This window comes from Purpureocillium lilacinum, assembly GCF_023168085.1.
Source record: "Purpureocillium lilacinum CBS 284.36 DNA, scaffold_2, whole genome shotgun sequence".
Lineage (NCBI taxonomy): Eukaryota > Fungi > Ascomycota > Sordariomycetes > Hypocreales > Ophiocordycipitaceae > Purpureocillium > Purpureocillium lilacinum.
Window position 1 is genome coordinate 2,674,310 of NW_027072112.1, and position 27,230 is coordinate 2,701,539.

The 27,230-nt window shown below is 62.4% G+C and overlaps 10 protein-coding genes across 10 annotated transcripts; 7 read left to right on the plus strand and 3 right to left on the minus strand.

The window, feature by feature from the left end:
- Nucleotides 1–445: 445 nt before the first annotated feature.
- Nucleotides 446–1,959, plus strand: PLICBS_002586 (uncharacterized protein; the record flags this gene model as incomplete). Its single annotated transcript, XM_018322278.2, has 2 exons — nucleotides 446–1,051; nucleotides 1,126–1,959. 2 exons carry the CDS (start codon nucleotides 446–448, stop codon nucleotides 1,957–1,959), a joined length of 1,440 nt encoding a protein of 479 aa, XP_018179758.1.
- Nucleotides 1,960–6,109: 4,150 nt separating this feature from the next.
- On the plus strand, nucleotides 6,110–8,569 carry PLICBS_002587 (uncharacterized protein; the record flags this gene model as incomplete). The annotated part of the gene is made up of 3 exons (XM_018322279.2): nucleotides 6,110–6,583; nucleotides 7,104–7,629; nucleotides 7,689–8,569. 3 exons carry the CDS (start codon nucleotides 6,110–6,112, stop codon nucleotides 8,567–8,569), a joined length of 1,881 nt encoding a protein of 626 aa, XP_018179759.2.
- An 868-nt stretch (nucleotides 8,570–9,437) lies between these two features.
- PLICBS_002588 (uncharacterized protein) lies at nucleotides 9,438–11,657 on the minus strand (the record flags this gene model as incomplete). Its single annotated transcript, XM_018322280.2, has 1 exon — nucleotides 9,438–11,657. One exon carries the CDS (start codon nucleotides 11,655–11,657, stop codon nucleotides 9,438–9,440), a length of 2,220 nt encoding a protein of 739 aa, XP_018179760.2.
- A 1,394-nt stretch (nucleotides 11,658–13,051) lies between these two features.
- Nucleotides 13,052–14,380, plus strand: PLICBS_002589 (uncharacterized protein; the record flags this gene model as incomplete). The annotated part of the gene is made up of 2 exons (XM_018322281.2): nucleotides 13,052–13,295; nucleotides 13,356–14,380. 2 exons carry the CDS (start codon nucleotides 13,052–13,054, stop codon nucleotides 14,378–14,380), a joined length of 1,269 nt encoding a protein of 422 aa, XP_018179761.2.
- Nucleotides 14,381–17,037: 2,657 nt separating this feature from the next.
- Nucleotides 17,038–17,901, plus strand: PLICBS_002590 (uncharacterized protein; the record flags this gene model as incomplete). Its single annotated transcript, XM_018322282.2, has 1 exon — nucleotides 17,038–17,901. The coding sequence occupies one exon, from the start codon at nucleotides 17,038–17,040 to the stop codon at nucleotides 17,899–17,901; it is 864 nt and encodes a 287-aa protein (XP_018179762.2).
- A 1,594-nt stretch (nucleotides 17,902–19,495) lies between these two features.
- On the plus strand, nucleotides 19,496–20,023 carry PLICBS_002591 (uncharacterized protein; the record flags this gene model as incomplete). Its single annotated transcript, XM_018322283.2, has 1 exon — nucleotides 19,496–20,023. The coding sequence occupies one exon, from the start codon at nucleotides 19,496–19,498 to the stop codon at nucleotides 20,021–20,023; it is 528 nt and encodes a 175-aa protein (XP_018179763.2).
- A 600-nt stretch (nucleotides 20,024–20,623) lies between these two features.
- Nucleotides 20,624–21,262, plus strand: PLICBS_002592 (uncharacterized protein; the record flags this gene model as incomplete). The annotated part of the gene is made up of 1 exon (XM_018322284.2): nucleotides 20,624–21,262. The coding sequence occupies one exon, from the start codon at nucleotides 20,624–20,626 to the stop codon at nucleotides 21,260–21,262; it is 639 nt and encodes a 212-aa protein (XP_018179764.1).
- Nucleotides 21,263–21,310: 48 nt separating this feature from the next.
- On the minus strand, nucleotides 21,311–21,991 carry PLICBS_002593 (uncharacterized protein; the record flags this gene model as incomplete). The annotated part of the gene is made up of 1 exon (XM_018322285.2): nucleotides 21,311–21,991. One exon carries the CDS (start codon nucleotides 21,989–21,991, stop codon nucleotides 21,311–21,313), a length of 681 nt encoding a protein of 226 aa, XP_018179765.2.
- A 1,824-nt stretch (nucleotides 21,992–23,815) lies between these two features.
- On the plus strand, nucleotides 23,816–25,286 carry PLICBS_002594 (NADH:ubiquinone oxidoreductase 49kD subunit; the record flags this gene model as incomplete). The annotated part of the gene is made up of 3 exons (XM_018322286.2): nucleotides 23,816–24,412; nucleotides 24,469–25,210; nucleotides 25,270–25,286. 3 exons carry the CDS (start codon nucleotides 23,816–23,818, stop codon nucleotides 25,284–25,286), a joined length of 1,356 nt encoding a protein of 451 aa, XP_018179766.1.
- Nucleotides 25,287–25,512: 226 nt separating this feature from the next.
- On the minus strand, nucleotides 25,513–27,034 carry PLICBS_002595 (putative ubiquinone biosynthesis monooxygenase; the record flags this gene model as incomplete). The annotated part of the gene is made up of 2 exons (XM_018322287.2): nucleotides 25,513–26,807; nucleotides 26,863–27,034. The coding sequence occupies 2 exons, from the start codon at nucleotides 27,032–27,034 to the stop codon at nucleotides 25,513–25,515; spliced, it is 1,467 nt and encodes a 488-aa protein (XP_018179767.2).
- Between the last annotated feature and the right edge of the window lie 196 nt (nucleotides 27,035–27,230).

A 27,230-nucleotide genomic window follows, 5' to 3' on the forward strand; every position in this document is an offset into this window, starting at 1 on the left:
GTCCACGGGCGGATGCCACGTCGCGAACCTTGGAACCCTGGACATCACCCATCTCGACTCGGATCGTGGGCCCGACGCTGGTGGCCGCAACTGGCCCGCACAACGCCCCTCCTCATCTCGTCGGCGCCGGAACTCGGATCGAAAATCTCCCAGCCCCTGCCGTCGCTCGCATTGGGCTGCTCCCAGTCGCTTTTCTCGCCCCAGCGTGCCTCCAAGGGGCCCGACGGGGGCGCAACGACGTGAGGAATGCAAGACACTGCGACTTTGCTGCTCTGAAAACGGGGAGCTCTTGGGTTGGGCCCGTCGCACAGAGCATTTGCCAGCGCAAACGAGGTCTTCCGTCCGTCCCCCTGCCCCCGGGCCAGCCTGCCAGCCTGCATGCCCGCCTGTCTGCCTCCCTCGCGCCATCCTTCATCCACCCACCCACCCCGTCAGACGCCCCGGCATGGGCCTCCTCAGCGCGGCATTCTGCTTCGCCATGTACAAGCTCCCGCGGCGGGCGCGCCGGCGCCTGGGCCTGGCGGCGCTGCTGCTCGCGCTGGCCCTCAGCGTCTGCTACCTCGCTCTGCCGCCCGACGCGGGCGTGCGCCTGGCGCTGGGCTTCAACGCGTCGCGCGCGGCCAACTACCTGCGCGGCAAGGCCACGGGACGGGACGCCTGGCTGCGCGGGCCGGCGCGGCACCGCGTCGACCTGCGCAGCGAGGTCGGCTACCTGATCAAGACGGGCTACGGGACGCGCCACCGCGTGCCGGCGCAGCTCGAGGCGCTGGCGCGCGCCGGCAGCGGCACGGGCGGCGTTCTGGGCGACGAGGGGAGGGGCTTCCTCGTCGTGGGCGACTGGACCACGGTCAACGAGACGGATTCCAAGAGGATGGGCGTCGAGGTCCACGACGCCATCCGCATGGTCATGGAGACCAAGATTGACGACGCGCACGCCGAGCACCAGCGCTTCGCAAAGTACAGGACCCTGCAGGGCGCGGTGGCCGCCGGCGACGAGGAAAAGGCCCTGGAGCTGGGCCGCAGCTACGGCTGGGAGCTCGACGCCCTCAAGGTATTTCGTCCCCCACCTTGTTGGAGCTGAATTGCGTACACGCGATGCTGACACGGGTGCCGATGGTGCGGCAGTTCATCATGGGCCTGGAGTTTGCGCACATGCGCCTCCCGCACAAGAAGTGGTACATCATCCTCGACGACGACACGTACGTGGTCAAGGAGTCGCTCGAGCTGCTGCTCAGCCACCTGGACCCCAAGGAGCCGCAGTACATCGGCAACGCGGTGGGCGACTGGCGGGGGCGGTTCGCGCACGGGGGCTCGGCGGTGCTGCTGTCGGGCGCGGCCATGAAGGCGCTCTTCGACCGGCGCGACGTGGTGGCGGCGGCGTACCGCGAGTCGCTCGACGAGACGTGGGGGGACCGGCTCGTCGCGACGACGCTGCAGAAGGTGGGCGTCATCCTCGACGAGCGCTACTGCCACTACTTCAACGGCGAGGCGCCGCGCGTGACGCGCATCCGCGCCGACCGCGTGTGCTCGCCCATCGTGTCGTTCCACGGGCTGCGCGCCGAGGGCGCCATGACCGAGACGGGGCGCCTGTTTGCCGGCGTCGCGGGGCCGGTCGTCTGGGGCCAGCTGTGGGAGCTGTACGGGCGACGGACCGGCGCGGCGGGAGGAGCCGGCGCCGGCAGCGGCACCGGGTCCGGGTCCCGGGACCATGTGGGGCCGCGGGACGACCGTGTCAAGACGTGGAAGGGCGTGCGGGACGAGGCCGAGTGCGAGCGCAGGTGCGACAAGAACGGCTGGTGTCTCGCGTGGACGCACGACGCGGGCGCGGGCGAGTGCCACGGGAGCCCGTGGATGGTCGTGGGGGGGGAAGACCAGAGCGGCGACGGACGGGCGACTTCGTCCGGGATCAACTGGAAGAGGATGAAGCCGCTGATGGAGCAATGCCAGCTCGCGGTGTAAAGAGCGCATGCTAGCTACCTGCCTGCTTATTGTACTGTACCACCCACGGCACCTTGCATGTAAAACAGATAAACCTGCGGAACCTACACGACATCGGCCGCAGGCCCAATATACCTAATGATAATGCTGCGACGGGCGGCTCACATGGAGGGACGTGCTCGCGTGCATGCATACTAAGCCCTACGTATGTACATACATACACCGCGCGCACGCGAGGGTCTCTTCTTTTCCTTCTCTCTCTCTCTCTCTCTCTCTCTCTCTCTCTCTCTCTCTCTCTCTCTCTCTCTCTCTCTCTCTCTCTCTCTCTCTCTCTCTCTCTCTCTCATGTCACGTCGTGCCTCCCCTGGCCGTCCCCCCGCCTCAACGGCACGTTGGAGGCCTTGGCTGCGAGTGATTCCGGATGCGTGGGCGGCAGGGCGCCGACTGGTCGCAAAAAGGGATTGGGGGGGCGGGTGCTAGACGAGCGCGACGTCTCGCTTATGCAGGCCAGGGTTGCGGCGGCAGGGGAAGGGGGGGTGTGGGCGGCGACGAGGAGGAGGAGCAGCAGGAGCAGCAGGAGGAGGAGGAGGGTGGAGGGGGGAGGTTTCTTGAGCGCATGCATGCATCCAGGCACGCATTCGCGAATGCGTCGCGCCGATATGGGCAACGTGGTGATGGACCCTCCCAGGTTGGCGGGGAAAGGGGGAAGGGGGGGAGGGCGAGCCCGCCATCGCTCCGAGAGTTGAGCCTACGTGCGTACCACGAGCACGTACAAGGCCGTGGACCGATGCAATGTGCCCCCCGTCTTGATTCTCGACATCGCGCCGGGAAAAAACACGTGCGGCGAGATTTGACAGCGCGTCTATCTAAATTCAAGGGTCATGGTTTACATGCGGAAGAAGGTGCCGGGCCAAAGGGGGTCTGCGGGCATCAGGCCACGCACCACCACCATTACCGCAATCACCACGGGGGCTTTTCGTTTCCTCGGATCGCGGCCGACGCCAATCTCACGGGGCGGCACGTGTGGGGATAGAGATGGTAGTATGTATATGCAGGCCACTGCACGCGGAAGCAGGAGGCACGGGCACTTTCTTTCCGCAATGAGGTCCCATGGCCCGGCCCTGCAAGCCGCCCGTCACCGTTGCCGTTGCCGTTGCCAAGAGGGCGGACGGGATGGTTGACGTGCGTGCAGTTGCTGCGATGTAGGGTAGCATGGGGGGGCGGGAGCGAGCGAGACGCGTGTGGTGGTGATGCAGACGCGTGGTGGGTTTCTTGGTGGAGTGGAGTTCCATGCCGCAGCACCCGGGGGGGCGCGTGCGGTGCGGTGCGTAACCTTAAGCGGGTGTGCCGCCAGCCAGCCAGCCAGCCAGAGCGGCAGAGCCGCCCCGGCGAGAGCCGACGGTGGCGCGTGCTGCGGCGGCCAGAGCGCGGGCGGCCTGGGAACAGAGAGAGGGAAAGGGAGAGAGCGAGAGAAAGAGCCGAAAAAGAAAGCAAAAAAACGTGGTCCCGCTACCCAAGATTTGGCCTCATCAGCGGTCCCGTCGACCGGACAGCTGGAATTACCAGGGGGAAGGGGGAGGTGAGCGCACCTTATTACTTTTTATGTATTCGTACCCTCTCCTCACCTGTCCTCGCCGCACCTCACCTCACCTCACCTTGCCTGAGCACATACCTATGGAGCGCAATGGCCGTGCACTCATACCCAAGGTACCTCTCGCATGTCGCGCCGTACACGTCGTACCTTTGTACCAGGGGTCGAGGGGAGGGGAGGGGGGGTTCCGGAAAAGAAGGGCCCCAGGTAAGTTAGGTGTTAGGTTGCTAATAAAAGAAGAATGGCTGCCCATTTTCCAGGGTCCCCGTCCCAAGGGGGAATGATGAGCAGGGGCCCGGCAACGCTAAACCGCGCTTCCCGTCGTCCACCAGCCACACCTGCTGCCCGCTGCTGTTGCTGCTGCTGCTCGGCCGATCGTGCGCTGCGGGCTCGGGTGGGAGCCGTGGTGCGGCTAGGTCGCGCCTCGTTTTGGACTGCGGGCGGGCGCACGCGGGCAGCCTCGTTGCGAGGCGTGTATGAAGGTACTATCCATAATGTAGTGGTGATGTAAAAGTGCAGTACGGTACAGCTGCCGGGCGCAGGCGCTGGGCAGCCTTATCACCGACTAAGTTACAAGCTAGGTCGGCAGGTAATGGAATGCACAAAGCAAGCAAGGCAGCTCGCCCAGTGCGGCCTGGTCGCCAATTGCCCATCGTCTACTCCGAAGCGTGTCGCCGACCCAGGTAGGTTCGTCGTCGACTGCAATTGAAGCAATCACGGGACGGCATGTCATCGCCGCCTGGCTATAGAGCGGCCCGGCGGGCACGACAGGCGGCTGCTCCGGGCCAGGGTGCTCCAGTCCACTGTAATAGCCTTGGAGCGCGGGAGGCGACCGAGCCCAGCTGAGAGTCCCCGTGCCAGAAAGCTTGGAAGCCACCCGCCGGCAGCGGCTCGCCCGTTTAACGGGTCGCTGTCCGCTGTCCGCTGTCCGCTGTCCACTGTCCACCCGCCCACCGTCGCGCCGCCGCGCCCCCACATCGGCAGCGCCAGTGTCCAGTCCCATCCATCCATCCACATCCAATCCAATCCACCCTTTTTTTCTTCCTCGAACCGCCGCCCGCGAGGCTGACGCTTGCTTCGTACCTACCTCTTCGCAACGTCCCTGCGCGTCGTCCTCCTCCCATCGCCGCCAGCGTCATGTGAGCGAGCTGGCCGCGGGCCGCCAACCCTCCCTCTCTCCTCGTCCCTCTTTCCGCGTAAACACCAAGAACGCTCCAGGGTCCTCGCCCCGGGCCGACGCGACGGACCCGACTCGTCGTCCCCACGCTTTGGGTGCCCGCCGCCACCGCCCGCCGCTCAACACCACGGCCGGCGGCCCGCTGCACCGCGCCCTGCCATCGTCAGTCGCACGCACCCACGGCGCGCTCCCGAAGCCTCGTCGCAGCGCAGCGCAGCGCAGCCCGCACCCGCACCAGCCACACCGGCCGTCCAGGGGTCCCTGTCGCGCGACCCAATCCCATCTGTCCCCACGCGGCTGGGTCATCAATCTCTCTCTTTCGCTCTCTCCTTGTGTGCTCTCTCTCGCCTCACCTCACCTCACCTCACCTCACGCACACGCCTCGAGCCCGTGTTGGACCGCGCGTTACACGGCGAGCTGCAGCCCATTCCGGGGGGCATTTGCCTTGCAATCAATCTGCCCCCCCCTGCTCCACCCCGTCAGGAGCAGCAGCGGCAGCCGCATCGAGTAGCAGCGGCAGCCGACGTAGAGGCCGCACTACCACCACCACCAGCGCCATCACCACCTACAACCATCCCCTCCTCGGCCACAACCATCGACCATTGCGACTCTACGTGTCCCTCCGCCTGCCGCGCGCCCGCGCCCGCCCCCCGTCGTCACGCCCTCTCCCTCCGCCAGCCCGCGAAAATAGGAGCGCGTTCGCCGTCACCCAACCCGTCTGGCCAGAACCCCGGTCGTCAAATTCGCACCCCCCCTTCCCTCGCTTGTCGACACGGACACACGCACGCCCAACTCGTCTCCCCATGCCGCCCATGTCGCCCGTCCCATAAAAATTTCCAATTTAAAAATAACGAGACGCAGACCCAGCGGCAATGGCTCCTGCGGACGACGACCCGGCCCGGGCCTACCACGATGCCGTCGCCGCCGCCTCCACTGCAGCTACTCCTCCTGCTTCTCCTCCTCGACAGCTCCCCTCGCCTCAACCTGCTCCTCTTCCTTCCATCACAGCCAATGCGTCGACAGCAGGGGCTACGGCTGTAGCGACAGAATCAGCAACGCCAACGCCGCGACCTTCGGCACCCCCAGCAGCAGCCGCCTCGTCGTCGACTCCCGCTCCCCCCGAGGTTCCAGCTCCCGGACCAGCTCCGACCCAAGCTGCCGCGTCGGCCCTCGCATCCTCCGAAGCTCCCCCGCCTCCCTTACATGCATCCGACGCCGCTGCTGCAGCTGCTGGCTTGACTGGTGCAACCGCCGCAACAGCAACCTCCGCCGCCGCCGATGCACCGCCGCGACCGCGTGCCGGCTCCGACAACTCCAATCCTGCACCGGCCGCCGCTGGAGCTGATACCCTGCCTCAGCAGAACGGCGACGGACGGGGGTCTGAACCCGAGGCCAACGGCAGCATGTCGAGCCACTCGCCTGCCATACCCGCCTCATACCACAGTCCGCACCTGGGCTACCCGACCGGCCCCACGGCCGCCTCGGCATCGCCCCCGGGCTCGGCATACGTGCCCATGACCAGCCTGCCCTCGACGCCCTCGCACTACTCCTCATACTCGCCGGTCACGTCTGCCGCCCAACATGTCGATGTCTACAGGTCTACGCCCGCGGCCACCAGCGCCCCGATGTCGCTTCCCAGCATGCGCACCATCGATGCCCTGTCTCACCAGGCAGTGAGCCAACCCTCCGGACCGCCAGCTCTTCATCACGCCATGTCCATGGGCATGAGCGCTTCCTTGGCCTCTGTGTCGAGCCCGCCCGCCTTCTACCCTCACCACTCTGTGCCGCTGCCGTCCAACTACGGGCTTGGCCACGACCCCATGGTGCGATACCCCCTGCACGATCCCCGCATTCTGGGGAGCAGAGGGCCTAAAAAGGTACGGCTCGCTTGGCCGAAGCGAATGCTTTGCATCATCTCATCTCAATGGCACGGCGTGGCTGACTCGGCTCGTTTGGCAAACAGGAGATCAAACGTCGGACTAAGACGGGATGTTTGACGTGTCGCAAGCGGCGAATCAAGGTATGTCAAGCTTTTGAGTTCAATCTCTCGTCCTGCTATCGTGTTTCATGTCGTCGACTTGCATCGTGGAAGCTCCGCGACGCGTGGGCAGGGGTGGTGGTTGCCGCCAGTTTGTTGGCAATGGCGCTATGGAGAGCTCCGCGCAGATCGCACCAACCATTGTTCCGCGCTTGCCCGTCAGCGTCCACAACCCCTCCAGCTCGTCGAGCTCTCCCTCCCTTCCTTGCCTACGACGCCCAACCCTCCATTCATTGTCTTCGCTGCCATTTCGTCACATCCGCAAGCTTTGTATCGTGCGGCCACTCTATCTCTACACGCGCCTGCAACCAATGCTTCTCGCCGCGCCTGGAAATAGCTGATTGACCCTCGCTCCCCAGTGCGACGAGACACACCCGACGTGCAACAACTGCAAAAAGTCCAAGCGGGAGTGCTTGGGCTACGATCCCATCTTCAGGCAGCAAGCTGGCGGCGCGCCTCCCAATTCTCATATTCAACCTGCTCCCGTGAGCCAGCCACCCGTCGCGTCGCCCGTACCACCCGTGTCCGCCTTGCACACCACGGCGGTGCCCGGCCCGCGCCTTGGCAATTCATACGGCGCCCAGCCGTCTATGCTGCCTAGCTCATACTCTTCGAGCCCGGCAACGACCCTGAGCACGGGCCCCATCAGTCATACCGCGGCCGCGACGACCGGCTACAGCCAGCCCGTTACGGCTCCTCCGCCAGTCTCCGCACGATCCGACCCCAGCTACGACTACACGCCCCCGATCAAACAGGAGCTAAGCTACGACCATTCGTCAGGCATTGACCCCGACCGCCATATGTCCTCGACTTCGCTGCCCGAAAGCTCCAGAGTACTCGATCAAAAGCCTCCGCCGCACTTGGCTGCCGGCAATCCTTCGCGAGGTGAGCTGCCTGGTCTGAATCGCTGAATTGCCTCCCATGTACTAATGCCTTTACCCCAGCAGTAGCCAGAAGCATGAAGATCCACGAGATTATCGACCTGCTCGGGCCGCCGCCCCCGCCGCAGCAGATCAGTCATACCGAAGAGACTTTTAACGAGATCACAAAGGTGTATCATGAGATGTACGCGGCGGCGCTCGGCGCCTTCTTCGAGACAACGTGGTACTATTTTGCGGAGAACGGGAAAATGAGTTTCCCCAAGGACGCCAATTTGATTGAGCACATGGCGTCCTTCCTTAAGATCCTGGAGGCGGTCAAGGCGAACGACCACGCCCAGATGGCCTACTCGGGCGTGCTGGAGACGAGGATTGTTTGGGAACTGGCATGCACCGCATATGCCACGCCGGATCGGACCAACAGCGCCCCTCGCATGAACTTGCCACCCGAAGGCGATGCAGCCGAGGCACGCAACCGGCTGCATGTCGTTGAGACCCTGCTCTGCGGAGAATACCTGATGGCCAACCCACTTGCGGCCCCCGTTGCCGACCAAGACCCGCACCGATCCCGACAGTATGAGTTTTGGTACTGCTTGGCTGAGTTTGTGCGGAAGCGCGACAGCCCGAATTCACCACAGGCCGTCAAGGCCAGGGAAGACATGCTGAGCAGGATGCGCCGTCTGCTGGACGGGCGGGAGAACCGCGACGTTCTCTACTCCATCGCCGTGGTCCGAGAGCTTGCGCCAAACTTCGAGCCTGGCTTTGGAAATACGCTCCCGCAGCACCTCGACGAGACGGACCCCAAGAACAGACTGGCGGTGGCCTCAAAGTTCATTCTCGACGAGGCGCAGGTCACCGGTGGCACGACGAATGTGGTGCGGCGATTTAGCGACATTGCCTCTCGGGCCTTTGTCAACCCAGGCGTTAACGTAGCCGGCCGCAGCTAGTTTAAGTCTGCGTGCGGGCTGGGATATCATCTTTTCATCTCTTTACCAGCGGACGCGCCGGATTGCAGTACGGACAAGAACCGTACCATACCGCAGCGTCGTCACTTCGAAACACATGCATAGCGAGGCCTGGGAAAAAAAGCATGAGCTTTTCTGCAATCTCTTTTGTTGGCGTTGGCCGTCTCGAGGCCGGGGAAGGAGACTGTACCAGCCGACAGCCACGCCCTGCGTGGCTTTTGTTTTCAGCACTCAAAGACGCATTGCACGGCCGTTGGCGTTTGCAATCCCTCCCCACAGTCTGGGGAAGCGACTGCTGTGTGTTATTAATCACCACTTTCGACTCCTTTTCATCTTTCCTTTACTACCTGTCGGCGGCCGAGAGCGGCCATGTAATCTGCGTGTTTGGGGGGTCCGGGGGTCCGAAGGGGCCGAGGCAAATACAGGAGACATTAGAAGGCGGGGGAAAAAGGCCAGACTGCTTCCCTTGTATTGGACGGCCGGCGACGAGGCATCGTTGCCTCTACGGCGGTGGATCTAGAGGGACATAGCGTGTGTGCGCGGGTTGGGTACGCCAAAAGAATCGGGATGGCAGGACGGGCAACGGAGCCGCGTGACCTGACCATGGAGAGCGGGAAAATATGAGATTCGGCTCCCTTGCCGTGCGGCATCGGTGTCTGATATCCAATATAATTCGTGTTACCTGCACTGCTCGGGTGGCTAGTGCTTAGTGATATCTCTATGTGAACCGCAGCATCAGCAGCAAGGAAACACGCCCAAACGCCATGCCACGCCATGTACATCTGACACAATCAACCCTCAACTTTTCTCTCAACAGTGTTATCCGACCATCACGGTGTGCTCCCGCTCGCTAAAATGAACCAAACCAGATGCTGTCGTCGGGCCGCATGCCCTTCTCGACGCCCTTGCGCGCGCACATGGCCCTCTGCTCCGGGTCCACCTTCCAGCCCTTGACGACGTCGCCGCGGACCAGCATCTGCATCACCATGCCGGCCTCGGCGTGCCACGTGTTGTGGCAGTGCAGCGTCCAGAGCCCCGGGTTGTCGAGCACGACGCGGATCACGACCCAGGCGTAGGGCTCGACGGTGACCGTGTCCCTGCGCAGGGGGTTCTCGGGCAGGCCGCCGCCGTGGGCGTCGAGGTAGGCGGCGAGGCTGTCCCTGCTCGAGGGCGGGTAGCCGCTGCGGCCCTGGGCGAGGACGAAGAACTTGTGCCCGTGGAGGTGGAAGGGGTGGGCGCCGTCGTCGAAGTTGTTGATGGATATGTCGACGGTTCGGATCCCGTTGGTCTGCAGGACGAGCTCCGTGTCGCGCGCAAAGGCGCGATCGTTGACGCCGAACGGCACGCCGAGCGCCTGGACGTCGGAGGGGGCGTCGAGGAAGCGGTGCAGCGAGGGGTGGGTGGCATTGCCGTGCCACGTCGAGCTGTTGAAGAAGCCGCGAGATAGCCGCCACGCCCCGATCCTGAAGCTGGCGCGGAGGGCCACAAAATCGTCGGCCGGCGGTGGCGTGGCGTGCTTGACGGGATGGAGCGCCGTGGTGTTGAGGTCCCGGCAAATCACCTCGATGGCGTCTTCCCAGTTCTTGCTCTTCGGCTCCGCGTCGAGGAGCGGGCGAGTGCTTGGCGAGATGTAGCGGACGATGCCCTTGAGCTCCGTCTGGAGGCGAGGGTTATCAGATGTGAAGCAGTGGGCCACCATCCTCGCCCTCAGCCAGAAAGTGTCCGCCGATGTGGAGTTTGTCTCGACGACGATGCTGTACCGCTGCGCGGGGAGTATGTTGAGGCGATGAAACGGCTCAGGGTGCACGTCTGTGCCGTCCACCTCGGTGATGTAAAAGGGGTGCTCGTCGATCTGGATTTGAAACTCGGCGAATGCGCCGACGTTAATGAACCGCAGGCGGTGACGCTCGCCGGCGGTGAGGTCGAGGACCGGCGCGGACGCGTTGCTGGCGTCGCAGCGGTGGCCGGGAAAGTCGGCGCAGTCGCGCACGCCACGGCCGTTGATGAGGGCATTGTCTGGGACCGGCTCGTCATTCTCCTTGTCCGGCTGGAGGTAATCCATCAGCAGCTCGGTGGTGGTGTTGTGATAGTGGTCCTGGACCATGACGACCCTATCCGTTGCGTACCCCAGCTCCTGAAGGGTGCGCTCGTCCTTGGAGTGGATGACCACGGGGCCCAACAAGCCGTCCGAGGCTTGAGCGCTGTGGTGTGCGTGATACCAATACGTGCCCGACTGTCCCTTGACATCGAACTTGTAGGTGAAGTTGGAGTTGGGCGCGATGGGACACTGGGTCACTCCAACGGTGCCGTCCATGGCATTGGTTCCATTCTGGAACAGGCCGTGGAAGTGAATCGCCGTGGCGTTGACGGCCTTGTTGACAATGTTGATCATGAGTGTGTCGCCCTCATTACACTCAACGAGTGGACCCGGGAACTGGTTGTTGATGAGCATCATGGGGCGGAAAACACCATCTGGGTTGAGGTCGGCATCGAGGATCGTCCAGTGATACTCGCGAGTGACGGGCGACGCAGTGAAATCCCAGTGAGGATTGAGGACGTACTCGGACACATCTCTCAGCTGGGCCACGCCGGGGACGTCTTCATGGTAGTGGACGACTTTGGCGACGTCGTCGTCCCCGTGATGGCCTTGTTCAGGCACATCGCCGTGGTGGGGGGCCTGGTCCTCGTGGTTATCGCCATGGTCGTGGTCCGGGTGAGTGGTAGAGTCGCCCGCGGGTGCGGTGTTGTTGGGTGAGAAGCGCAAGACGGCGCCAGCGAGGGCCAGGGCTGAGACGAAGACGAGGACGATGAAGATGCTCAGTTGACAGAAGCCCTGCGAGCGGCGCTGGCGGTTTTGCAGTGCGCCCGAACTAGGGAGTCGTCGGTGGGTTGCACCTGCCGCCTCTGGGTCTACACGAACGTGTCCATGTTCGGCGTCTGCCTGGAGGAACGGAGCTGCCTCGTTGACCTGGTTTCCCTCATCGCCATCTCGGGCCTCATCCTGACTCATGGCGCTGCGCGTAACGCGAGACGACGACGACGGTTCACCCTGCTGCGACGACCGCGCCATCGATGCGCCTTGCTCGTCGCCTTCAGGGTCTGCCGCTGCGATCGCAACGGTGGTGCTCTCACGCCGTGCAAGGTGCACCACCCACCATGGCTCGTGCCCTGGCCGACAGACGGACGGAGGCTAGCGGAGTTGGAATCCCCAGCTCCCGACGAAGCAGACCCTTGGATGAAGCAAGCCTTGAAAGAGGCGACTGTGCAACGTACCCTCCGGGAAGAGCACGGTACGGTACAGTACAGTATGGGGCAGAGTGGCATGCAGACAACAGGGTCACGCCAGTCTGCAGCGAGTCATTCTTGCAGCAGTGTCGTCGCTCCGCAGCGTGGCAAGCCGGGCCGGTGCCCAACAACAACGTATCTGCAGCGCGTGATGTTCCGGTCAGATGTCATTGGGTAGGACCCTCCGGGCCCCGGCTTCGCGGTTTGCAAAAAATTCCAAGACTTCGAAATGCTGACGCCGAAGGACTATCGAAGTCGAAGGGAACCGGGGGAGGGAAACGTGCGCGAAGCGATGGGCAGGTGGCCTTCCCGGACGGATAATTCGGCACGCGACACTGCCTGTCAAAGAGATGCTAGCTCGTAGCCCCAGCCGACGGGCAACCTGGACGGGATCGTGCTGTGCTGTATCGACAAGCGTATGGAGAAATCGCGTTGGTCTGGCTCGCGTCGCTGACGGGCATGGCAGGCAAAGCACACGTGCGCCCATCTCGGCATATCAAGCGACACCTCGCGGAGGGGACCCGACTGGGGGCCTTGCACCGCAGATCGCGGCCCCCGGCGCTCTCTCCAGTCCTCGACTCCTCCTCGGCCACTCACACCAGGCTTATTCCAGCCGGGACCTTTTGGTGGGCGTGGGCGCGGGCCTGTGGAGCTGTTCTAGCCTGGTCAGGCTTGGCCGATCTGGCGCGCGCCACCTTGTCGGACAGCTGCATCTGAGTTCGGATTCCAATGCGGCTTCATCCGTTGACCGAGCAGTGGACCGTTCGAGCTGGGCATCCGAGCCGCTGGAGGAAGGTCATAATGGCGCCCCGGCAGGCGGGCTAAACGACTGGTCGCGCCGAACTCGGGGTCGAGGAGCCCGCCAGCCAGAGCACGACCATTGTCACATCCAGGATGCATCCCTTGGGTGGATGAAGCGGATCATGGCGCGGCCGACAAGCACGCACGCGCCATTCGGGGTGCCCAGGCACACTGCCACGGCGCTCTGATGCGTGTGGCTGTCTGGCACCGCAACAGACGGCATGTCCTGAGTGTACGTGGGTACTTGCCTTATTGCCGGCCATCCACATCGTGAATATCAAGGCGACGACACCCACTCCCTGCGCTGCCGTGCGTGCCCTGCGAACATCCCTTTTGTGCCAAACCGTCCGTCCATTGTCCATACCAGGTTCCCTCAGCATGCTGTTCCAAGCTGCCGGTCTCCTGGCCGCGGCCAGCGTCGCCCTCGCCAGCAAGTGCCAGCCCCATGGCACCAAGACGGGATGGGAGACTCGCTACACGGCCACGGGCACCAAGGAGGTTGCCGCCGCCGCCGCCACGGCCAAGACGAGCAGCCCGACCAGCCACGTCAAGGGCAAGGCGTTCGACCGCTTCGTCGTCATATACTTTGAGAACGAAAACTACGACAAGTCGTATGGTGACCGTGAGTCTTGTCTCTCCGCAGCCCAAAAACAAGGTCGCTAACAACGACGGGGTCGCACAGCCAACTTCAAGTGGTTCACCAAGAAGGGCATCACCCTGTCCAACTACTTCGCCGTCACCCACCCGTCTCAGCCCAACTACATGGCCTCCATTGCCGGCGACTACTTTGGCATGCAAAACGACGACTTTGACCGCTCGCCGCGCAACGTGTCGACCGTCATCGACCTGCTCGAGACCAAGGGCATCTCGTGGGGTCATTACCAGGAGGACATGCCCTACTCGGGTTTCGAGGGCCAGGGCTTCCGCAACCAAAAGAACGGCGCCAACGACTATGTGCGCAAGCACAACCCCGCCGTGATGCACGACAGCGTCGCTCACTCGGAGCACCGCCTGTCGCAGATCAAGAACCTGTCCATGATCGACACGTCGCGCTCCATGTTCCACAAGGACCTCAAGGCCAACAAGCTGCCCCAGTGGATGTTCATCACCCCCAACATGACGTCCGACGGCCACGACACCGACGTCACCACGGCCGGCGCCTGGTGCCGCAAGTTCCTCGAACCCCTCCTCGACGACCGCAACTTCATGCAGAACACGCTCGTCCTCGTCACCTGGGACGAGAACGAGAGCTACGCCGCCCGCAACAACATCCTCGGCATCCTCCTCGGCGACGCCGTCCCCAAGCACCTCGTCGGCACCGAGGACAAGAACTTCTACAACCACTACTCGGAGATCGCCACCGTCTCCGCCAACTGGGACCTGCCCACGCTCGGCCGCTGGGACGTCGGCGCCAACGTCTACGACTGGGTCGCTGCCAAGACGGGCGACAAGCTGCGCAAGTGGTCGTCGGAGCAGGAGCTCCAAGGCATGTACTACAACTACTCGTACGCCGGCTTCTTCAACGAGAAGGGCGGCAACCAGCGCTTCCCCGCGCCCAACCTGAAGCTCGACAAGAGCTTCCACGGCCGCCCCATCCTCAAGTCCATCAAGGAGACCTGGGCCAACAGCAAGGCGCCGACCTACTACGAGGACACCATCGAGGTCCCCGATGGCATCCACCCTCCCAAGGGCTACGAGCCCAAGTAAGGAGGCGCCCGTCGTCAGATCGGCGCGGTGCCCTGTTCGGACAAGGCGGCCAATGGGTCGCCAGTCACAATACGGAGTCCAGCACAGCACAGTCCAGCACGATACAGTACAGTAGTACAGCGAAAGAGGGACGTTTTGGCGCAAGGGCCATTGGCATCTTGATCCAGGACCGCGCCACGCGGAGCCATGCCCATTTTTATTTATTTATTTTAAGATATATAGTTGCCGTGTTTCGACTGCACTCATGGGGCCACACAGCATGGAAATAAAAAACCGAAAATTACAGTACAATTGTCGAAGCTTCAAGGCCCCGCGCACATGATACAGGCACGGCGGCACGGGAACAGGCACGGGCCAGAGGGCTGAAGGTGAATCGCGACACACGTTGGGGCAGAGGACATGTGCCCTCCTTCCGAGATTGGGAGGTGCTTGAGGCGCTGTGGCGCACATGCTCCGTGCACGAGCGCGGCGCGATCTTGTCGGTGTGCTGACATCGGCCAAGGCCGCCATAAGATCCTCCCGCCGCCTCCCCCCTCTCGAGTCTCAACCACCCGGCCAAGAACTTCCGCCAAGCCGGCAGTACTTTGCGCTTGCACTTGGCACGACGCATTTCCTGTGTAGGGACTTCGTAATAGCAATGTGCGAACGGGACATTCTTGTCCGTGCGGGGGGGTTCCTTAGGCGGAGCCAGGCGGGGACAGGACGGTGATACGCTCGTGATGGTGGATGGGATGGGATGGGCCATCCCATTCCCATCCTGCGACGGACCGCGGGCTCGGCGCGAGGGTCGAATGCGCAAGCAAGGACGCTGACGAGCAGAGGCCATCGTCTGCAAATGACGATCCACGACGCTGACAGCCACTCCTCGCCAGGTGGTGGGATGTCGACCGCGTCCTCGTTTGGGCATGGCATCCGGTCCTCCCCCGCTGATACGACCCCTGTTGAATCCACAATCTTGGCATCCTTGCCGCCCCCCGCCCTCTGCGGCCTTGCTCCGAGAAGCTCCAGGGCAGGGCCCCAGGGGAGGTCCCACCCGGTCCCCAGAGCAGACACCGAGCCTGGCGAGCCAGTCCCGCCGTCGAATCAGAGAGGCATCATTCTTAAGCAGCGACAGCACGTGGGCGAAGGGACGGCTGCGGCGCGGTCGGACAAAAGTATCGTGGTCCGGTCGGACGGGCCGGGCAGCCACGAAACTTTGCCTGCACAGAGGCCACCTGCTGCGAGGCAGCCTTGTAAGTGGTCGAATTGTTTCTTGCGCTATTAACGTTGCTGTATGTGCTTCGCGTTTCGTTTCCTCAGCGGGTGGGACTCGATCCCCAGACACAGCGCAAGTGGATGGCCGGGGGCAGCACAGGGCATCGAGGCCGCAGAGTAATGGTGCCGGGCAAGTGACGGCGGGCAACCGTCTCCGTGGACCGCCCTTTCGGGCCGTCGGTTGCGCACTTGGCGCAGCTGCAGCTCGGGCTCTCAAAAGCCGATGAACCTCGCGAGGAGAAGCGGCAGCGGCAGCGGACCCTGAGAAGAGTCAGGATCGGATAGTAACTACGTGAAGAGTAAGCATCAAATGGCAGTTGAGAGAGAGCGCCGGTCCTGGGGGGCACCGGGACCGCGACGGCCGGGCCTTAGTGAGAAAGAGGAAGCTGATGGGGGTTCGCCAGAGCGCACCGCCACTGCGGAGGGGGGCGCAAGGGCAGGCACCCGGGGGGAGAACCTGGAGGGGGAATGGGGGAGCGCGCCTGTCCAACGTCGCATCGGGTGCGCACCAAACGGAGGCGAGCGGGAGAATTGGTGGATCTGGTGGCCGAGGGGCGATCATGTCATGTGTCGCGCGGGCCCCTGGTTCGGCGCCTTGCTGCATTGCATGGATGGTGGTGGTGGCGGTCGTGGTGCTGTAGCAGTTGCTCGAGATGCTGTGAAGTACAGTGTAGCCGTGCTCAGTGCCGGGTTCGTAGGCACGAGGCCTGGAGTGGCCATGGATTCGATGCGATGGGTGGCCTGGGCCCTGTCTCTTGGGCGGCTGTGATCCATGATTCCAGATCAAAGTGAAGGCGGCGGGCGGCGACGGTACAGTATTGCCTACCTTATGCATGGACAAGAGGAACTCTCAGGGCGATTCCCCGAAATACCGTGACGAGCACAGTAGAACCAGGATAGTAGAACCAATAACGTGCTGGACGTTTACTGTTGTACTGCAGGAACTGTACATGCTGTGACCTCCAAGGTGGGCGTGCCGCGCTGCTCAGTGGCAAGTGCCAGCGACGGCGCGGGTTGCGCCTCCCTCCCTCCCTTGGGTGTTGGCACGGGGGCACCATCGACCACGTGCACAAACACCACGAGTTCCCTGGTGCGCTTCTCATCTCGACCACCTTGCTTCAATACTTCCGGCCAGTCGTCCAACAGTCTTCAGCGAGCATTCTTTACACAAACATGTGTACTCCTCACCATTAACCAACCTTGCCGCGCCAATCCGACCAACAACGTTGTTACTGCCACTGCTTTCCATCCCACCTCTGTGAACGCAACCTGCCGCACCACCATCCGCATGGGCCGTGGCCAGGGCACGTCTTAAGACACGCGAGCGGCACTTGCGTTCCTCCGCCCGCCAGAACCCTCGCGGAGCAACCGTCACTCAACATCCATCACAGCGGCGCGACAAGATGGCGAAATCAAGGAGCCCGTACCTCACCCGCTTCCTATCCGACTTCACCCTCGGCTTCTCAGATGGCCTCACCGTTCCCTTTGCCCTTACGGCCGGGCTGAGCTCCCTGGGCCGCGCCGACACGGTCATCTCCGCCGGCCTCGCTGAGCTATGCGCCGGGAGCATCAGCATGGGCATCGGCGGCTACCTGGCTGCCCTGGACGAGCTGCCCTCGGCGTCGAGCCAGCACGGCAAACGCTCGCGCAGCGATGTTGCGGGTGACGAGGAAGAGCTGAGGGGAATGCTTCATGACGGGGGCTCGGGCTCTACGAGCGTGGCGAGCGATGGCGACAGCACGCGCGAGAGCATGGATGAGAAGGAGCGGGGCGCCGAAGTGCGCGACGAAGACCTTGTGCGCCAGCATCTAGAGCCGCTGGCGCTCTCAGACTCAGTCATGTCGGAAATGCTGGAATCTCTGAGAAGGAGCCCCGACGACCTCTCGCGCGCCGCCGCACGGGTCCAGCAGCAACGGCGCCAAGTCTCGATCCACGACCCTTCATTATCAGAACCGCAGCTGCCCGTATGGCCCGTCGCCTCCGGGCTTTCAATATCGCTGGGCTATGTCGTCGGCGGCATCATACCCCTCTTCCCCTACTTCTTCGCCGCGACGGTTGGGCTGGCCCTGCGGTGGAGCATCGGCCTATGCCTGGTGGCCCTGATGGCCTTTGGCTCCGGCAAGAGCTGGGTTCTGCGAGGGGAGGACCGGAGCTGGCGGCGGTGCCTGTTGGAAGGGTCGCAAATGCTGGTGCTGGGCAGTCTAGCGGCCGGTGCGGCCGTCTTGTGCGTCAATCTGGTCGGTAGTTCCGGAGAGCCTTCGAGCTGAATGATACCCGTTCTGGTCTCACACGCGTCTTGCCACTCTCGTCCCCCTAATACCCTGAGCCTCTGTCCGGTCTGGCCTTGGCAGTGGGCAGAATCGCCACGCAGTCTATGGTAGTATAGCTACCTCGCGATAGAAATACCCATTTGCCCTGTTTCTGGGCCTACAAGCTGATGGTTGGTCGACATCTCAAGAGCATCAAGACGCGCACGGCATATCGTTGCGGAGAGCAACCCCTGACTATTGCACATGCAAGTTCTTAACTCGATCGCGCAAAACTCGTCCCAGTTTTCGACAATCTTCACCGCACATCAACATATCTTCAGTGACGAGTCCTGTGAAAGTCAAGGCGAAGCTGGGGCATGGACACAAACCAGCTGGCTTGCCATGCAACTTTCGGTACGAGAACTATAACTTTTCCGGGACGAGCGTCTCGAGACCCTCTTGAGTTGCGCAGCTCTGCCGCAACGTCGCCTTCTCGCCATCTCGCGCCACGGACCGCCTTGAGTTGCAGCGGAAGTAGCAAGCACCAGCACGAAGTGCTTTGCATCAACCTGAGAACCAGACTCACCCGGACTTTCACAGATGTCCCGCGAGACGCCGCGTGAGCCGTGTCGGACAAGGACACCGGACGACATCGCCGTGACGTGATTCACAGCACCACGCTGTCGTCAGCCCAAGGGTCAGGCGTGTTTCCACCGATAGCTAGACCGCAATGAACAATAACACAGCTCTGCATTTGCCACAATGCAGAGAGGGAAGCGCGCTCCATTCACTGCCTTGTGCGCGCCTCGTCACGGACTGGGCCACACGTATATATCGTCCACGATGACGCTGCGCCCTCGGACCTGCCACACGAGCCGCAGGCCATCGCGACAAGCAACGGGCAAAGATCAAGCGAATCGCAAGAAGGTCTTCAAGTTCGAGCGTCTCTGCTCTAGCACTCACGCTCGACCCTATCGAGGCAACACCAAACACCGACACCGCCACGTTCGACTTGTATAGGTCGTGAGCGGCATGCACCTTTGCGCGCGGGCGAAAGAAGGACTACCAGAGGCAGCTGTACGAAGCAACCGAGTTCCCTATGTGCGAAGCTCGAGAGGTTTTCTGCCGGCGCCCTCACTGCCGCGGCGTGATCGGGTGGCACATCCTCCGGCCCTGCGAGACCGCCTACACCACCCTCACCACCCTCGACGAGGCCGCCGCTGCTGAGTGCGGTGGATCTGCGCACGGAGAAAACAGCAGCTGCAGTCGCGGCGGCGGCAGAACCAGCGGCAGCAGCAGCGCGACGCGGTGGAACTGGGCCGCGTTCACGAGCGGGTGCAAGGTGCCCAAGGTGGTGAGTCGGCGGCGGTGCGAGACGGCGTGCTGCGTGGGTTGCATGCGACGGGCCATGGACGACCTGCCAGCGGTGGTCGACGGCGGCGATGGTGCTCCCACGACAAAGAATGCAGAGGGTCGGGGCCAGAGCTTGTTTGCGAGGAGGGTGGCGGCGGCGTGGGGGCAGGGACGGGACCTGCTCTGGGAGGTGGGCTGGCGGGAGCAGAGACGGTGGCCGCTGGAGGCGGAGAGAATGACACTTGGAGATGTTGGAAATATGAGTGAGGAGGTTGTCGAGCGTGAGGCCATAACGCCAAACATGGAGCTAATGGATGTTCTGCTTCACTCGTTTGACGATAAGGGCGCGGCAACGGAGCACGCAGCGCAACAAACAGACATCACAGACGCCGTCTTACCGACACAGCCGCCGCCCATGCCGTCAAGCATTACCCAAAACACCGGCTACGTGTCGCCGTCGATATTCTTCACTGAAGAGTTCCAGCCATCGCTCGGCACCTTTGCATTCGAGCCCTGGACGCCAACCCTCGGCCGCTCAGGCGCAGTCGTGGACGGATATTTCAACACCACGACAACGGCTCAACCTGGGTCCGCAAACGACAGCAGCCATGCAGACTTGCAGCTCCTGTTTGACGGACCCGTGCTCGAGCAGGGCGACGATATATGGGATGCGCTCGTTGGCACTGCGGAGGGCGCTGAGGACTGGGAGGCGACAGGGTCGAAGCACCAGCGACACGACGGGGACGAGGAGGGCCAAGGGAGCCACAAAAGGCAGCGCTTCGGGTGAGTGTCTGCGATTCTTGCAGATATGGCTCTGATTCATGGACGCGTGATTTGGCTTTCATGTTGTAGGAGAAGACGTTGTTGGCCAGGCCGTGAACCTCTGCGCCAAGTATCCGAGCCGCAGAGAAATGCCGCCACTGAGAAGGCAGATTCTGTGGGCTCACATCATTGGAAAACCTATTGCATGCGTGGATTTTGCCTATATGTCTTGTTGCGAAGGACCCGCTGCCGATAGCATACTCTGGAGAATGGCCTCGCGGCCATGAATCATTCGAGTCATCACAACGTAGCAGCGACACGTGGAGTATTCTTAGATGCCACCATAATATTTAAAGCAATCGCAAACCGGTTTCGTTTCTCCAATACATGGGGAAGTGATGGCTTCGTGTGAGTTGAACTGAAAGATCGACGTTCAATTGGCAGCGTCAGCACCGGCGTCGGGGCCGTGTCTGAGTCACTCACTTACACCCAGCTGGGCAAAGACTAAAGAGTCAACATTCAACCATCACACACCCACATAAAAGCAGCTCAACCACAACCGACAACCTGAAGCTCAGGTATCATTCATGCATTGACAGATACTCTACAAGTAGTCCCTTGCGCCATGGCCCCTGCTAGCAGGATACTAGAGTCTCCCAACCCGCCGGGCGCAGAGCCCGGCGCCCTCTTCTTCGAGACGGAGCGGCTCATCGTACGCCGCTACCGTGCCGACGACGCGCCCGCCCTCGCCGCGGCGGCAAACTACACCCAGGTGTCCGACTGGATGAGCGACCGCTTCCCGTCGCCATACACGGCGGACGCGGCGCTCGAGTTCTTCGCGCGGCACGAAAAGGCGCTGCATCCCACGCATCCGACCCACGCCGCCGTCCTCATCAAGCCCAACACAGCCGACAACCCCTCGTCGGAGCCGCGGATGATCGGCGGGCTCGGCGCCGACGTCATGGAGGACATACTCTACCGCACGTGGAATCTGGGCTACTTCCTCACGCCGTCGGCCTGGGGCAAGGGATACGCGACGGAAGCCGTAGGCGGGTTCGTGCGCTGGCTCTTCGCGACATGGCCGCTCCTCAACAGGATAGAAGGCGAGGCGTATGGCCACAACGTCGCGAGCCAGCGCGTGCTGGAAAAGAGCGGCCTCAAGAGGGAAGGTGTCAGGCGCGGCGCTGCCGAGAAGCAAGGGGTGCTGGTGGACTTGATCATGTTTGGTATCGTGCGAGCAGACTTGCAGGAGCAGAGTAGATGAGTCGACGAGTTTGTCACCGAGGTGCCGATCCGAGATATCATGTGCGCCTTAGTCGGTGAAGTCGTACGGCGGCGGACCGTCGGGGTCGGGCCCGGCGTCCAAGACGCTGTCGCGAATCTCAACCGCGGTGAGCTGGACCTCGACCTTCCACGTGCGCATATAGACCAGCGAGTCTCCATTCAGACCGGGACACCGCGCGCGGTGACACGCCAACCTATTGCCGTCATGCTTCCACACATTGCCGGGACACCTCCACTGCTTGGACGACGAGCCCGTCTCCTTGATGGACATGGCGTGCGACACCTCGCCGCTCGTCCAGAGCTTCTCCTGCATGTGCAGGAACTGCCTCTCGCCGTAGATGGTGTCGCTGACGGTGCGCGAGCTGGTCCACACGGCGTCGAGGTAGCGCTTCTCCGCGATCCACGCCGCCAGCGCCTCGACCTGGTAGAAGCGCGCCTGCTTGAGCAGCGTGAGGTACAGCGCCTGGTCGAACCCGTCCTGCCGGCTGTAGAAGAGCGGGAAGCGGCGCGTGCGCAGGAAGCGCAGCACGTGCTCAAAGAGCTCCGCGTCGCCGTCGACAAAGTATTCGCCGCCGTCCTCGGGCTCGGCGAGGGCCCACAGCGTCGCGAAGAAGCGCGCCGGCGCGAGCGTCGTCTTGGTCGTGAAGAATTGCTTCTCGCCGACGCGGAGCACGACGCGGTGGCTTGCCGTCCCTGCGGGGGCGGCCATTGAGCCGGCTGTGAGTGATGTTGAGGAGCGCGGCGCGTGCGGCGGCGCGTGTCGACGGGAGGGATGGTCAGGAAACCGCACGTAGTTGTGCTCTGTTTTTGGGGGGAAAGATGGAAACCCAATTCGAGCTTCAGAAGGAGGAGGGCAATGGGAGGAGGAGAGAGTGTGTGTGATCTATGACACCAAACTCTTGTGCAGACGTGAGAGCCTCGGCGACTCGAGCTTCGGGACAAGGCCGTGCAGCAGATCGACCGGCGGCCCCCAACGGGCAAGGCGGCTGACAGCAAGCGTCAGCGGGCCGCGTGTGCTTGGATCATGGCCAGGAGGAAGCTCATCTCGCGAACCCGACAAGTTGCACGCTCAGCAGGGGGCGATTGGCGGAGGGCTTGTCGTCTAATGCAAATAAAAGGCACGGTTTCCACGGTGCGTGTCGCAGGCGTTCTGGCAGGTTGCCGGATGTCAAATCGACCGGGTCCGCGGCTGGTCACGGCATAGTACAACGAGAGCGATGGTGCGAAACTGGGAGACTCGGTTTCCTCGCGTGACTCTTGTCTGGCCATCGGCCGACCGACTTCTGTTTGTTTCCGTTTCTAAACATTGAGGGCCGCGAACAGCCCCTCGTGGAAACAGAACAGACAACACCAGACTACAGTGGGCTGGGCACCGCACGAGAGTTAGACTCGCACACGCTGAAGGCAGCAGGTTCAATAGAGAAAAGTTGTGTAGAAAACTGCGAGTTCGAAGAATTGCCGGATCTCGTGAATTAGACAATTAACGAAACAGCCCGGGGTGTGCGTATGTTCACCTGAATATGAAAGAAGCTGGTTGTCAGTGGTCACAGAACTCTAAAGCAACCAGACTTGCCAACAGTTGCCACCATACCTCAATACTTCCTACCAGACTAAAGCTCAACATCACCTCTGCGTGTGTAACGCAATGTGCATTTGAATTGACCGCCAATTGACTTTTTACTCCGCTTCAACCTTCCGTTAGTTGAACTTGAACGATTACCTACTTCAACAAGACACCGCGCCGCCAGCCAATTTCTCAATTGAAGCATGCGACCCGTCACAAGAGCGTTGGTCTGAAACAATTGCTTCGTGTGGAGCTCCGGATTCCGACTTGAACTTTCAGGGACAGAAATCAAAGATGGCCCAGCAATTGCGAATGCTGATTCAACCAGTTGAGGAAACATTCCGAGGCCGAGTCAAGTGAGTCGAGATGAGTCCTCATCATCGTATGCTGGCTGAGGGGCGCCGCTGGCGGCGGGACAAACCGCACCGCAATTGTGGGTGTCAGGTGATGGTCGGAGCACCTCCCTAAAAAGAGAATAAATGCCGTCCTAGGAACGCGATCACGAACCGCACCTTTCGTCAGCGAAATTGGCCTGCGAGAACAGCCCTGGGACCGCAGGCTTAGAGCCCAAGCCCAAGCACGGCGGGCGGGTTGAAGAGGCAGGCGCCATCGCCTCCGCGACCTGCCAGAATGCGCCGGAGCAGCCAATGTTAATGCTCGGCCGCTGATTGGCCCCGCACGCGCGAAAATAATATTCCCGTGGGCCGGAACCCACCGCAAGTCGAACCCACCCACCACGACGAAAGCTCCCCGTTTCGTTGACGCTGCCATTCCCTCGGAGAGAGACCAGCAACGACGCCCTCTGCCATTGACGCCGACAACGAGGCTCTCTCGGGGCATCTCCGTCGAATCCCCCCTGTCCCTCGGCTCCCGGCTCTCATCTGCGCTCGCCCCGCGTCCTTCGCAATGGCCACGATACACAGACTCGCTGGCCGAGCGGCCAAGCGGATGTGCCTGCGGCCCGCCACCATGGCCGCCAGCCTTTCCGCCCGGCCCTTCTCGACGACGTGCTTCCGCAAGTACGCCACCCCCGAGCCCGCTGGCACGCGCCTGATCCCCGTCGACGAGAACTTCGCCAACCCCGACGACCCCTACGGCATGACGCGCGGCGCTCCCGACGCCGTCAAGAAGTCGCGCGAGAACTCGGTCGAGGACCGCAAGGTCCGGCACTACACCGTCAACTTCGGCCCCCAGCATCCCGCTGCCCACGGCGTGTTGCGCCTCATTCTTGAGCTCAACGGCGAGGAGATTATTCGTGCCGATCCCCACGTCGGCCTCCTCCACCGAGGCACCGAGAAGTTGATCGAGTACAAGACCTACCTCCAGGCTCTGCCCTACTTTGACCGACTCGACTACGTCTCCATGATGACCAACGAGCAGTGCTTCTCCCTTGCCGTCGAGAAGCTGCTCAACATCGAGATTCCCGACCGCGCCAAGTACATCCGCACCCTGTTTGGAGAGATCACCCGCGTCCTGAACCACCTCATGTCCGTCCTGTCCCACGCCATGGACGTCGGTGCCCTGACCCCCTTCCTGTGGGGTTTCGAGGAGCGAGAGAAGCTCATGGTACGTGATCATGTTTTCCGTCATCCGAGGGTCGCAATTGGCTAATGCGCATATAGGAGTTCTACGAGCGCGTCTCCGGTGCCCGTCTCCACGCCGCTTACGTCCGTCCCGGCGGTGTCCACCAGGACATTCCCGTCGGCCTCCTCGACGACATCTACCAGTGGGCTACGCAGTTTGGCGACCGTATCGACGAGACGGAGGAGATGCTCACGGACAACCGTGTCTGGGTTGAGCGTCTTCGGGGTGTCGGTGTCGTCTCCGCCGCTGAGGCTCTGAACCTGTCCTTCACCGGCGTCATGCTCCGCGGCTCCGGCGTCCCTTGGGATATTCGTAAGAGCCAGCCGTACGACGCCTACGACAAGGTCGAGTTTGACGTCCCGGTCGGCAAGAACGGTGACTGCTACGACCGATACCTCTGCCGCATGGAGGAGTTCCGACAGTCCCTGCGCATCATCCACCAGTGCCTCAACGACATGCCCGCTGGCCCCGTGCGCGTCGAGGACTACAAGATCTCCCCTCCTCCCCGCTCCGCCATGAAGGAGAACATGGAGGCCCTCATCCACCACTTCCTGCTGTACACCAAGGGTTACGCCGTGCCCCCTGGTGAGACTTACTCCGTCATCGAGGCCCCCAAGGGCGAGATGGGTGTCTACGTCGTCTCGGACGGCAGTGAGCGTCCGTACAGGTGTCATATCCGTGCTCCCGGCTTTGCCCACTTGGGTGGCTTCGACCACGTTTCCAAGGGCCATCTGCTGGCCGACGCTGTTGCTGTTATCGGAACGATGGACCTGGTGTTTGGTAAGTAAACTTGACTGCCGTTGACCACGTGAGTCGTCCTTTTGCTAACAAGTGCACAGGTGAGGTTGATCGGTAGAGACTCTGGGACGCATGTGAATGTCAAAGCTAGGATTTTTCTTTGTCTGTAGTCATAGCTGACGGGAGAACAACGTATATACTCCAATAGAAGTCGTCCTTTGTGAGACTATGCTGCAACATTATGCTTCATGGCTTGAGCAAGCAGAAGAGTCGTGGCTGGTGTACAAATCTTTGCCTATTCCTACAATACTCAGACACGCCTCACAGCGCAACAACTGCTATTCTTAGGCTTTGGCTCCCGTCCACGAGGCTTGTTCCATGATGTACGTCTTCAGCGGCGTCATGGCGTTGACCGCCTTGAGACCGATGGACCTCAGCGGCACCAGTGGCCCGCTCTCCACCGAGTACAGCTTGTGCAGTTTGTCGCATACGCCGAGGAGGACGTGATTGGCGGCATACCGCTCGCTGTTGTAGCTCTCGAGGGACAGCTGCGTCCCGAGGTCCTGCCCGTGCGTTACCGAGTACTCGATGGCCTTGACGAGGCTTTGAACGTCGCCTTGGCCCTGATTCAACCCCTGCCCCGCGAGCGGGTGCACAGAGTGCGCTGCATCGCCGACGAGAGCGACGCGCTCGCCGATGTATGTGTCTGCGTGCCGCATCTTGAGCGGGAAGGACGCCACGGAGCCCTCCTGAACGCCGACGACGGCCTGAGGCACGGTCTCGGCATCAACGGTCGTGTGCTGCATCCTCCAGGCATACTCTTCCGCCTGGCCGGAGGGCTGGGTGTGCATGAATGCCAAGTCGACCGGGCTGAGGCGGAACGCGGCATTGACCATTGCGACGAACTCCTTTGCGGGGAGCTTCTTCAGCACGGCAGCGTTCTCGGGCGTGGTAGACCAGACGAGTGTAGAGAAGTTGCCCGGAAGAGGGAGCATGGCGACAGGCCCGGTTGGCAAGAAGCGCTGGTAGGCGATCTTGCTGTACTCGCCGCCCCATCCGTCACCCTCGAGCTGCAGGGTCGCCACGACGCCGTGGCGGTTATAGTCCCAGCCGCGGCTCTCGATGCCGGCAAAGGTCCTAACGGGACTGTTGGCGCCGTCCGCGCCGATCAGCAGCCGAGCGGCGAGGCTCTTGCCGGTGGAAAGATGGACGATGGGCCACTCTCTCAAGTCGAGGTCTTCGGTCTCCTCGCCCAGCTCGATCCTGTCCACCTTGGACTTGTCAAAGACATCCACGCCGCCCAGCTCGTTCAGTCTTTTCAGCAAGCCCGACGTGACGTTGAGGTTCTCGATCATGTACGCGATTGTGTTGCCGGGGCCGGACGAGCCCGGCGGCCAGTCGAACTCGATGCGCGCGTCGGTGAGGCCGTCCCACACCTGCATCTCCTGGTAGGCCTGCACGCGGTCGCGGCGCATGTGCGCCCACGCGCCGATGGTGTTGAGGAACTGCGCCGAGGTCGGGGTCAGGGAGATGCAGCGGTTGGAGTACTGCGTCGCGGGCAGGGACCAGTCGGCCGTCTTGGCGAGGTCCTGGGCTTCGACGAGGGCGACGCGGAGACGAGAGGCGACGGGGCTGGAGCCTGCAAAGCGTCAATACATGTATACGGAGCGAACTGCTGGAAAGAAAGGACGTACGGAGGGCGGTCAAGAGACTGAGGCCGGCCGGGCCGCCTCCCACGCACACCACATCGTAAATGTCGTCGGTCTTGGTCGAGAAGCGGCGCCGCAGCTGGTTCCCTCGAAGGGAGCGCGAACAGCTCCGGCAGACGAAGCGCGGGGTCGCCAACAGGCTCTTGGTAGCCGACATGACGGCCGGCGACAGCGATGCGCGTGTCAATGGCGAAGACGGGAAGCTGTCGAGCTCGGCATGGAGATGGCACCACTTGCACCACCAGCAGTTCCACCACCACCAGACTTTCTTGCAGGGGCCCGCCGCGCTCCCGCCGCCTCACTTCGTCATGGAGCCCTCGAGGATGTGTGTGGCTTGCCTGCTCTGCTATGTG